Raw genomic sequence first — 12,423 nt, forward strand, 5'->3', positions numbered from 1 at the left:
AGTAGAATTAGATGTGCTGATATGGTATTATTCCTAGAAATGCCTTCAAAAATAGTTAATTGTATATCATTTGTTGTCTTTGAATTTAATAAAAAAAATTACTAAAATACAACGGCTAAGGAAAGATGGAAGGTGTCTCCCATGTTGCCTTATTTTCTTATGTAAAAGATAAATAAATGAATTAAACTTGACTGAGTTAATTTCCTGTATTGGTGGGACAGGATCGGATTGGATGTTAATATGATTTCATCTAGTTGAATTAGGAGGTATGCAGTGCATGCAAAGGCAGAACAGGTAATCAGATGGCTCTGATTTGCACTTACCTTAAGCATTATCACCCAGTTTTGTCAGAAACTTTAGTGTTGTGCATACTCAAGCCAGCAGGCACTTAGATTCTGGCATCATCAGTAAAGTTTTCTGATTGTCTTTGATCATTCTGCAACAAAACAGCCTTCCTGATGTGAATCCAATCTGTTAAGATAATGTGCTTCAGTCACTGAAAAATGACAAACTCATATACTGCATTATAAAGATTAATTACACAGGCCAATATTTCCAGCATTTAATTGTGGTAATTTTGATGATTATGGGTTACAGCTAATAAAAAGCTGGAATTCAATTTCTCAGAAAGATCTGCAGCAATGCTGAGGTGTTAACGAAGCTGACGCTGCTTTAATAGCTCGTCTGCATTGTTGGGTCTGGTGTCTCCCATCCTCCTTTTCACAATACTTTTGACAGTTTGGGGCTGTGCCAATACCTGCAGGAAAATGAAATCAGTTTCTCCATAGATCTTTTCAGCAGGGAGCTCGAAAATATCTTGGTAGACAACTGTGCTGACTTTGGCTCCCCAAATCATGGCTGATTCTAGAAACATTGAACCTCAAGCACCTTGGATTCAGAGTCTGAAATGCAAATTTACTCTCAACGGAAAAAAATACTGAACTACAGAGCAACAGTTCATTTCTTTTTCTCTATTAGCTCAGGTTAGACACTTACGGCATCTCCAGTTCAAGAGTGGCTTAACATACTCACACGTTTATGTATGGTGGCTCGTCAACTTTAACTCCAGCTGCAATCCACACCTTGTGAATCTTCCACAAATATTGAAGGAACTCATAGTCACAATCCTGTCCAGGTTGTGGTTAACATTGTTGCTTGTGCACCTTTTTCCACAGGTCTCTGTGAACAGCTAGTATCTTTACCAGTAGCGTTTTGTAGATTACCTTCCTTGTGGGGTTAGTCAGTGTAAGTCAGCAGTCCTCCCTATGATTGTCTAGGCAATAACATGAATATGTATTAACAATCCTTTTTTATTGATATTATATAATAAAATAATGTTCTATAAAAAATGATTTTGTGTTTTCATTAGCTGTAAGCCATAATTAAAACTATTAGAAAGAAACCCCTCTGAAATAAATCACTCTGTGAGTAATGAATTCATATAAAACACGAGTTTCCCTTTTCAAATGTCATTTTGGAAGAAATGAATGTTTCAATGATATTCTGGTTTGATGAAATGCACCTTTGTTTTTTTAAACCACACAGTTAATATGAAGCAGGTCCTAAGTAGCTAAATTGTTTGGTTGAGTAAAGATATTTGAAGCTGAAGGAAAACGGCAAACCTGCATTATTCATCAATATCTTTATATATTAAAGAAAGATCTTTTCATTTGCTTTATGATATTTTACTTGAAAAAAGTGCAAAGATAGGAAAGAAACGTGCCTCTGGTTCTGAACTCAAACAGGAGCCAGTGTAATTAAATCCCAAATAAAACCACTTTGTTTTATACAAACAACTTAATATTTTATTTGAGGTATTGTATTGCTGATAAGCATTTACAGATTGGAGATTCTCACATTTTCATACCTTCATCATGCTGAATGGACGTCTTTAATTATATTCTAAATAAGAACAGCACTACCAGACTGTCAGAACATATTTTTAGGGTCCACATAAATAAAGATCTGACACAGTGTTCATGTTTTCCACACCAATCCGTCTCCATTATTTAAAGTTAAATTGCACACTGCAGAAAATAAAACCGGTTTATTACGTTCTTTGGTCGATGAGTTGTTTTTCATTCAGTTTCTCTTCCTCTTTGGTAAACTAGGGTGGTCCAGGGTGTCTATTCTTTTCTTTTCATCACTTCTGCTTTACATGCTGTGAAGATAATGCGACATGTCACTGCCGTCACTAACTAAGGTTTAAAATACAATTTTAGCCCCTTTTTTTGTCATTTAATTTAGAAATTCTACCTCCCGATATTTTAATTTGTGTTTTTGGGTTGTTCTCAGAACCTCATCTAATTCCTAAAATTGGCCAACAGCAGTTTCAAATATTTGGCAGCATTGTGTATTAAAAATATAGTTTATTTGATCTCTCCATTAATAATTTAGTTATTGGTAGAAACACTCAAGTGTTTGTCTGTATTAAGCTCTGGGCAGTGCAGTTTGACATTGATTGACATTGATCCAAGAGATTTTTTCTCAAAAAAAAAAACAAACAAATGAATATCAAATCAGATATGCAAGAAACTGCATAAAAAATATTTTCAATCCAATTAAAAAAATGTGTTTTGGATTGTCTTTGGTATATTTTTTAGTGTTTCCATCACTACAGCATTTTTCGGCAGCAGATCATTTAAACTGCTACATAATGACCTTTAGGTCCTACTTGCATTAGCTCCCTCGTAGGGACAGATGCGCAAAGTGGAGTCCAGATCCAAACGGAAAGCCGGGTACAACGGCTGACAGAATTGGCTGTGAAAAGTGTGTAGGAGCACCACCGTGTCGGACACACTGTAGAAAGACAAGGCCCCTTTCTGTCGCTCCAGGAGCACCCCGATCCTTGGGCAGGGCGGGGCAGCCACTGTGGTCTTGCGGTTGTCGTGCCATGCAGAGTAACCTGTATGTGTACACCTCAGTCGCCAGGAGTTCTCGTTGCGCCCAAGCAGGCAGGGCTTTCCGCCGCCTTTGCGTCCGATTGACAACGTCGTGATGGCAATGTCGACCCATCCACTGCCCCTCCACTCCACCTCCCAGTAGCTGGCAGCACCGAACTGACCCTCCCTGCACAGGACCTGCGCCACTGAATCAAACCGATGTGGGTGAGGCGGGTGCGGCTGTGTGTCCTCGCCACAGTGGGCCCCCTGAGGGTCCTCAAGGAGGAGCAGGGTGGGGTGGGCTGTGTTAGAGTCCAAGGACAGACGACATGAATCTGAGGACAGCAGAAAGGAATGTTAGAAACAGTTGAAAAGCCGTAAGTAGGATCTTTACAGTAATTTTGCATTTTTTGTAAGAAGGCATTCAAAAATCCTCAATTAAACATTCATATTGGAAACGATGGAAAATGGTCAGGGTTTATTGGCTTGGGCAAGGAGCTATTCAGCACATTCTGTAAGCTGATGAATTTTCCTTTTAACAGAGAAAACTTTAGGCATTGTGAAAGGGGTTTTATGTGACAGACCAACACAAAGTCACACATAATTGTGAAGTACAAGAAATAAAAAGCCACAATACTTTCAAAATCTTTTTCAAATAGAAGTCTGAAACATGTGGCGTCCATCTGCATTCAGGCCCTTTTACCCTCATACCCCAAAATAAATTCAGTGCAACCAATTCGCCTTTAGGGACAGGGAAGCAGGTTAGAGCTGAGCACAAAATGGATGAAAAACCTGTTAGAGGCTGCAGGACTTGAGAGGCGAGGTTCGCCTTCCAGCAGGACAATGACCCTAAACATACAGTCAGAGCTGTAAAAGAAGGGTTTAGATTAAAGCACATTCATGGGTTAGAATGGCTCTGTCAAAGTCCAGACCTAAATCTGTGAATGTTTACAGACACTCTCCATCCAATCTGGCTGAGCTTGACCTAAGACAAACAGGCCAAAAAATGTCAGCCTCTAGATGTGCAAACTTTTTAGGTTATTTCCTCCCACTGTATTATTATGGTATACCTGTCACTGGTCCAGATGTGAAAAGCTGTCCAGTATTTAAAAGACGTTTTGACACTGATGGGACAAATTGCATGCCCAACCTTAATCCTCCTCCACATGTATTATTAATGCCTAACAAGGTGCCAGAAGAGTGACATCTTGTCAACTGGAACAGGTAGAAGCACTGGTCTTAATAATAAACCAGAATGTCATAAATACATCATGATTGTCATTTATTATTGAAGGCAGTCTAGACAGGGCTCTCTGATTTCCCAGCAAGATTCTCATTATGTGGTAAATAAAAGTATGGAGAGAACAAACAGAGAGCGATGAAATAGAAAGATGGTAAATGAAAGCTTGAGGAGAGAGAGAGAGAGAGAGAGAGAGAGAGAGAGAGAAGGTTTCAGTTTAATTTCCTGGTGATGATTTTCCTGTGTGGACTACGCATGTTGTCCCTGTGCTTGCATCAATTTTCCTCTCAAATTGCAGTGAGTATGAGTGTGAGCATGCACGTTTATCTGACTCTTAACCCTGTGATGGACCAGCAACTTTTCTCGTGAAACACTTTTGAGAAAAGCTTATTCAAATAAAGTTCTTACATCTGAGTAAAGCCGCCCTCATCCTCTGATCAGGTGGTTGCAGGCACAATATGGACAGAGGAAATGAAACTGGAACAGCTGTAAAGTTTAATGTAAAAAAAGAGAAATTAATGTAATCAAAATGTTTGTAAAGGATGTTTTATTTCAGAAAGAAATATCCAACATACTCTATAATCTTCCACATACCCCTACTGTTTTGTTGCTCCACGGATTGGGATTGCTGAGGTTTGCAGTTCCCCACCCGGTAATCCTGGCCACCTTCCCCACCAAACAAAGATGACAGCATTTATTTAGAAAAAAATAAATCAACCAACTTCACATCAAAACATGTCCTGGTTTTAAATGGTGGAGGACGGAAAGGCAAACTTTAGTTTAGGAGATGCTGTAATGTGGTTTTAGAACGTGGAGTTAAAGCAGAGTAGAAATAAAGCTGTTTACAGGCACTAAATGCAAGTAGAAAATGACAAAATGGTAATGCATAGGTATGAAATGGAAGTAGTGAGCAAGCCATTTTTTCAACTTTTTTGGCACAAGAAAGTGCGCTTCCTGAACTGAATTCAAAAGTCATTTCTTTTTTTAGCAGCTAAAATGCAGTGTGTAAAATTAACAGCTCAATAAATGATGTAAAAGATTTGAAATCCCTTCACATTCATGTTTTATGTCAATTCTTAACCTTTTGACAGGAATTGTCAGGAGGTTAATTCAATTTCTGTTGAAGTTTAACAGGTATAATACATCTGAGGCATGATGAAATATAATGATGGAATATAATGACTAACTAATTATCTAGTTAGTATGAAAAAATGTAAAAAAATTAATTTAATAATTTTAAATAAAATGGGAATTTTTAAAGAACTAGATTAAACTCCAGATTAAGAGATTTGGAAACGAGCCAGAGAGGGACATGTCAGACAACGCCCTGTTCTCTTTAACATTATTAATTAACTGTCGCAGCGTTAAATGTCACGTAAAAACCTCAGACATGACTCTCCCACAGAGGCAGGACACAGTGGGGTGTGTGGGTGCATCTGAAGATCTTGTTACTTAAGCTTACCGTTTACAAGCTCACCACCGAAGACATAGTTCTCATTACCTGGAAGAAAAACAACGTGTTAAACAGAGGGAATGTGCCCGCAGTGCAGGGGAAGCACATAAATCTATATGCAGTTAAAGGCAAGTGGTTTTTTGATGGGAACTTGAAGTTAACACGAGGAGCATTTATGACTAACATTTTCACGTTTCACTATATCTGCTGTCCGCTCTCTTAACTGCAGGTCACCTTGCGTACCTGCACGGCTGATCTTGTCGACCCCCTCTGTGCAGGTGTCCTCAATGCTGCTGCGGAGGTGGCTCAGTGCTTTTCTAGCATCACTGAAGGCCTCTGTGGGCAGGCTGAAGGCTCTGGAGAGCGGATCAGCGGTGAGAGGGCTGCAGAGCAGTGGGGCTGCCTGAACCAATAGTAATGACAGAGAGGAGAAAATTACACTGGAGCTCCAACCTGCCCTCCCTTTCTTTCCAGTTGCTCTCTTCATTTCCTAGCAAAAAGAGTTACATGATGCTGGTGTCATCTCTGTTTCCAGAAACACTCTCCTCGGAAGTTGTTTCTGGAATAAACCCACCAACCGTGTTCCAGATCATTTACTTCAACAAATCCAAGCAGCAGTAGCTCAGGCTTTTTCTGCCTTTTTGGAGGCTTCGTTTTTTAAAATAGTTTTACATTGATGATTTCTCCCTCTTACCCTCGTCACCTGTGACAGTTGGACATTGTCTTCGGTTTGCAGTAGCTGGCTGATCTCCTCGTCTCTCTTCCTCAGCTCCTCCAGGTCCTTCTCCAGAATCTCGATGTCTCGTTCCATTCTCCCAACCGCTGCTCGCCCTTTTGCCTCCAACAACACTCGAACCTAAAATACATAAACAGACAATCTACCAGGTGTGCCAAGAAGTGATATGCAGTGTGTTGCAAAAATATAATTGTATTTAGCACAGGTTTTATTCCAGGATGGGCCTCTATTTAGCTTCATCCATCCCTTCATCAATTGGACTTCTGCTGCAGAAAAGCACCCACAGCATGATGCGGCCACCATAGTGTTTCACTGTGAGAAGAATGTTTTCTAGTTTTGGTACCATTTGATGGAAAAACCGTATGAATTTGTTCTTTCAACAAAACCTTTGTTGGTACCATTTTGTTCAATCCAATGATAGACTGAACAGCGGCCTGTAACGGGTTGGGATATCTTGGATGCTGTTTATAATCTAACCCTGCGTTAGGGTCATATTCTCCAAGGCATTTCCCTGGTCTCCCTGGTACTGTTTGTCCACTAATGTTCTCCAGAGCCATTGATTGCAGTGAACCTTCTGTAGCAAAATTAGATTAGAGCAATAGGGGTTGAATACAAATACATGCCACACTTAACAGATTTTTCTTGTCATTTACCCGTCTCTTTATAGTGACGTGCTCCTTTGTGTTGGTCCATCACATAAAATCCAAATAAAATACATTGTAGTTTGTGGCTGTAATATAACAATATAGAGAAAAGTACAAAATGAATGAATACGAAGTCTCATCATTACTGTGCAATTTATGCATTTGCTGCATTAACTGTTTTGAATTAAGGCTTTAGTGTAAAAGGACGCTTTCTGACATGCTGCAACACACATAATGTTATTTTAAAAATATTAACATTACAACTGCAGTTCCTGCAGACTCTCACAGATTCCCTTCATATTGTTATTTTGCGGGTTTTTTTGCCGTCACTGATACATTCATTCAAAGTTTTCTTTAAAAGATAATAAAACTCTGACATTTCAAAAGCTCTTATTGTAAGAGTGGCCCATTCAATGCATACATGCACGGAACAATAACTACAGCAAAGCATCAAAGTAAACTACCAAACACTTAAAGGATAAAAAAGGAATCAGAGTTCTTATGAACAGCAGCAGCACTGCTCATTCAAAACATTTACTGACATAAATTCCTGGCTTAAATTCATTTAAATAGACCAGCATTTCTTTCCTAAGCCTTAATCTAAACTTAAAGAGTTACATTTGTACTTGGAGGTTCACCATGCCTGCTACCAAAGTCTCTGGAGGTATGCTGAGGTAAGCTTTGAAGGCTTTGGAGGTATGCTGCCATCATTACCAGTTCTAGTGCTGCATACATCTGCAGAACAAACCCAGGAACCTTTAACTCCTGCTTCTTACCTCATTTTTAGTTTTCTCCAGGCGCTGTGCAATCTCATCAAACAGAGCTTCACTCTCCTCCAGAACTGCCGAGGATAATACCTAAAATTAAAAACACAGTGAAGCTTTCACCATCTGTATAAAAAAAGGAGGCTTTTAAAAACTAATTTTATTGACTGAACTCCAATACGAGTCTTTATTCTAGTCTTTGATCTGCAGCTCCTGAAGCTTCAACCTACACAGCTGTATTGTAATAGGAGGCAAATAAATGATAAAATAATGATTCACTGTGAATTTAAACCAAAAATGAGAGAACCCTTCATCCTAATCGGCCCTGAACTTTTATCAGGAGGTCCAATACTGAAAAATCTGAATGTATTTTTTCTCTTCATGAAATGCATCAACGTTGTAAACTCCAACTTCATTCATCATCAAACAGTTTGTTCTTTAATTTTGAGTGTAACAGCAGTCAGATAAAGTTTAAGGTCATATGCCTTCATGTTTTGTTGGGTTGAAATTCACCACCACTGCTCTGAAAAAGATCCGAGCCCTTACCGATTTCTTTTATTTTGCTTTTAGTGTCATGGTTAAATGTTACAGATAGTCATCATCATGATAACCACAGTAAAACCAATGCAGTTGGCTTTGTAATGCTTCCCAGACTAAATAAATGTGTTTCTCATCTGTCTGTGACTTTCTTTACATTGGGTCATTTTGTATAACTTTTAGCCTACTTCATGTTGTTAAAGAGGCTCTTAAAAATTTTTCTAGTAAAGTAATTTTTTGATTTTAGGGTTCTGGCAGTAATCAGGCCTGTGCATGTGTGTGAAATTTAATCAAATAATTAATAATCGATTATTTAAATAATCATCAACTAATTTAGGAATTGAATAATTGCTTTCTGGAGTTAACAAAAACATGCCATTTGCAGAAAGAACAACCCACTGAGAGCAGCAATTAAGCCAAAACTGTACAAAAAATATGTAAATTTTGTATTTAAGATGAAAAACCTTGTTTATCTGTAAATATGCTATATCTAGAACTCCTCAAGTGGCGTAGCTCTGGCTTCACCTGGTTCAAATTCTGTAAAAAAATCTCCTATTAAGCACCTTTTGCTCTCTGATTATTAATCGAAAAAACTGTCAACAGATTAATCGATTAGAAAAATAATAGTTAGTTGCGGCCCGAATCTTACTGTGACTTCAATTGACAAAGATCATAGGGGGTTAGACTCTCCTCTGTATTTTTGTTTAAAATCAACCACAGAACAGCATAAAAAAATGAAGGCCAATAGTTATAACTAATTTGCTTTTTCTAATGATAATCATAGCCCAGTTTTGACTATAAACGTCTGTCAGATGTCCTTTATTTCTCTTTGGCAAACCCTTTATCCAAATTTTAACTTAGTACTTTTCTGTTTATTCATCTTCTTCAACCAGACTTGATGTACAGCACTTTAAACTGAACTGCAACAATTTAAGATGGTGTACTTAATAGAAAAACATTTAGAACTTTCATGATAAATCTTGCATATTGTGTTGAAGTAACACATTACTTTGCTGACTCTTGGTCAGGTCACAGAAAACCTACGTTTCCACGAACCATTCCCCGTTTAAGAGAAAACCGGAAGTGTTGGTTGACAGGTCATTTATTCCAGGTTAATTCCAGTCAGGCAGGGTGATTTCTCAGAGCTATTAATTAGACAGATGATGCCTCAGGCTCAAACCAACACATTTTGAACTTTTGGGACTTCGGCTTGACATAAATATTTAGGTAATTGGAAACTCTTTGTCACTGATGCAAAGCAGCTTATAAAAACCCGAAGAATAGGGTCAGCATGTATGTCTCTCTCTCTCTCTGTGTGTGTCTGTGTGTGATGTGTTTTTTACATTGAGGGACTCCAAGTTCTGTTGAAGGTCTTCCAGGTCTCTCTCTCCGGACCGTACCCTTCCCTGAACCATCCTCTGCGACTCCTGGAGCTGGAGCTGAAAGATTGAAGGACAAACTAACTGGTTGCTGATAGTAACAAGACAGTTACAGTCCGTGACATTACTTTAAGTATCATAACGACTGAGAACCAAAAGGCATTTGAAATCAGTGATTCAGTTTTTGCAAAGGTCATCAGCTTAACCAACCCTGGCCTGTCGTTGCAATAAATCTATAATGCATTTCACATTAATTGCACAGAACTAGACTGAAGGAATGTGATCTCATTCATCCACAGTTTCAAATAAGCTATACTGTTGTTGCTTTTTCAATTATAGCAATGCAACTTCTGGCAAGGACTAAATCACCACATTAATTCCCAGTTAAAATATCTAAAAATACACATACTCAGGTGCACATGTTTAGCATTTTGATGTTCAGCCTTGACTGTTGAAGTGAGAGTGAAGGAGATTGTGAGTCTGCTTTAAATAGGTCTCTGTAGTGTGTAAATTAGTCTGCAAGTGGAGGACTTTCAATGCAACAGTCAACATGCCCACAGATAATAGTTTTGTTCATGATATTAGGACATAAAGGGATTATTGTTTAAAAATCTGGGGATTTATTTATTATATTTAGTTTAATCATTGAGAATCTCTGTTTTTTTTATACCAGGTAACATACAGAGCCAGCTGTCATATAGGGGTGCAAGGACCAGAATGATGCATTTAAGTACCAGTCATAAACTACACAATCCACATTAAATTGGCTAAACTGATTAATTTCTCATTTCTATTGGCAAACTTATTTGCATTCTTGTTCGAGAGCTCCTAAATACAACCATTATTATTTCACTGTAGAAGATCTTTAATAAATGGAGAAAGCTGACCTAAAACATCAGATTGTTTCATACTGACAACCTAAAATGATCAAGGATGGGGCATTTAAGTACCAGGCAATAATCTTGTTATCAGAAAACAATGAGTTCGTAATATTTTGGTATCGTTTGAATATTATTTCAGTGCTCCTTCAAATGAGAACATTTGTTTTGACATAAAACGCCTTTAAATGGCTCTAAAAAAAATAAAATAAGGGGATTTTTTTGTGCTTAAAAACATAAACTTACAGACTGTTATGCTGTTATAACAATACTGATCGGACCTATGTTTTAAGTTCCACCCTTACAAAACTTTCTTTAGGCGCCCCTGTTTCTCAGTACATCTAACTGGGTACCTGTCTCCTGGCCTTTAGCGTGTCCACCCTGCGCTCTTCCTCGCACAGCAGGCAGTCTCCGCTCCACTCGGCTTCCGGGTCGGAGCCGCTCCCCGCGGGCTCCAGACCGGAGCGATGCTGGGCGCAAAGCTTCTCCGCCAGCCTCTCCACCGCGTCCACCAGCTTGTGCCGCCGCAGAGGGCCGACCTCGCGGTGCGGCAGGACGTGGAGGTCGCAGAAGGACGCCAGGCAAACCAGGCACGACTTGCCCGCCCTCAGCCTGCTCTCTGCCGGGCAGAAGTCACACGCAACCTCGCCGGCTTCTCCCAAGTAGAGTTCCGGGTCCTGGACCAACTCGCTCATTTTGAATTTATCGACGACCTCGGCGAGCACCGTGTTTCTCCGGAGCACCGGTCGAGGACTGAAGATGTCCCGGCACTGCGGGCAGCTGAACTGGCCGGACTCAGCCTGGTCCCAGTAGTTGCTGATGCAGACCATGCAGTAGGTGTGTCCGCAAGGGATGGACACCGGGTCTCTGAGGATGTCCAGGCAGACAGAACACCTAAACTGGTTCTCTGTCACTGAGATGTTAGCTTGAGCCATTTCGGCGGAGAGATCTCCTCCGTTGTCGATCGGTCGATCCTGTTGCTCTTAAGAGAAACATTTCCTGACTCCAAAGAGTTGTTGTGATCGAGAGGTCGGGAACAGCCCTATGCTGTGTGCCCTCAGTACAGTCTTACAGGCATGCATGCACTCAAACGGATCACTCAGCACGAATAAGTCATCACCACTGGCTACTTTTTCTGAGCGAAGAAGTAGGAGTTTTATTGTGATCTTACAGAAAATAGAAGGATTGAAATAATAGTGATAAATCTGATTAAATTAAAACGTTAGCAGTAAATAGTTATTAACACAACATCTTTATACTGTTTAATTTGTATTGTATTGCACCGACTACGCCAAAACAAATTCCTTGTATGTCCAAAAACGTACTTGGCAATAAAGCTTTTCTGATTCTGATTCTGATAATAGCACATTAAATAAAGATAATAATTAAATATTTTGTTTCTCACAGGCTAATACGTTCAATTTTGCTGTCGACACAAGTTCTTGCAATATTGCTTAATTGAATATTAAAGGGTAGAAAGAGAAAACATTTAAAAAGTTTATGACGCCATCTACTGACCATCTGAGGCACAAATTACCTTAGATATGTACGCCACAGTAGTTTTGAGCCATTTTTTTATGTAAAAAATATGAAATATCACGAGATATTAAATAAAATTCATATTGTTTATATAATTTTTCCTTTAAGTTTTAAATGCGTACAATAAGGACATTTGAATGTGAGCCAACGGCACGGTTCAGAACCACATGCATGAACATGTGCATGAAGGTCATGCTATTTTGGGAATATATTGATGTATTTAAACTGTTCCTTTTGGGATGATGTATCATTTAAAACAAATAACTAATACATTTTAAAAACACTATTTTTTGAACATCTTTAAATTTACTGTGAAATACCTCTGATCCACACTGGTTTAAAATTGTGCATACAGGCACAAATATTGGCTG

General features: G+C 39.0%; 1 protein-coding gene across 2 annotated transcripts; it reads right to left on the minus strand.

The window, feature by feature from the left end:
• Positions 1-1,782: 1,782 nt before the first annotated feature.
• On the minus strand, positions 1,783-12,158 carry LOC124867898 (E3 ubiquitin/ISG15 ligase TRIM25-like). 2 transcript variants are annotated; one of them, XM_047364586.1, is made up of 9 exons: positions 10,867-12,158; positions 9,600-9,695; positions 7,732-7,812; positions 6,279-6,431; positions 5,819-5,978; positions 5,585-5,623; positions 4,717-4,788; positions 4,531-4,608; positions 1,783-3,217 (listed from the first exon to the last, which is right to left on the minus strand). In XM_047364586.1, the coding sequence occupies exons 1-9, from the start codon at positions 11,446-11,448 to the stop codon at positions 2,664-2,666; spliced, it is 1,815 nt and encodes a 604-aa protein (XP_047220542.1). In that variant the 5' UTR covers positions 11,449-12,158; the 3' UTR covers positions 1,783-2,663. The 2 variants fall into 2 exon arrangements, with proteins under 2 accessions (XP_047220542.1, XP_047220541.1); XM_047364585.1 differs by having other exon boundaries at positions 6,270-6,431; positions 10,867-12,142.
• Positions 12,159-12,423: the final 265 nt, after the last annotated feature.

Source organism: Girardinichthys multiradiatus, chromosome 5 (genome assembly GCF_021462225.1).
Source record: "Girardinichthys multiradiatus isolate DD_20200921_A chromosome 5, DD_fGirMul_XY1, whole genome shotgun sequence".
NCBI lineage: Eukaryota > Metazoa > Chordata > Actinopteri > Cyprinodontiformes > Goodeidae > Girardinichthys > Girardinichthys multiradiatus.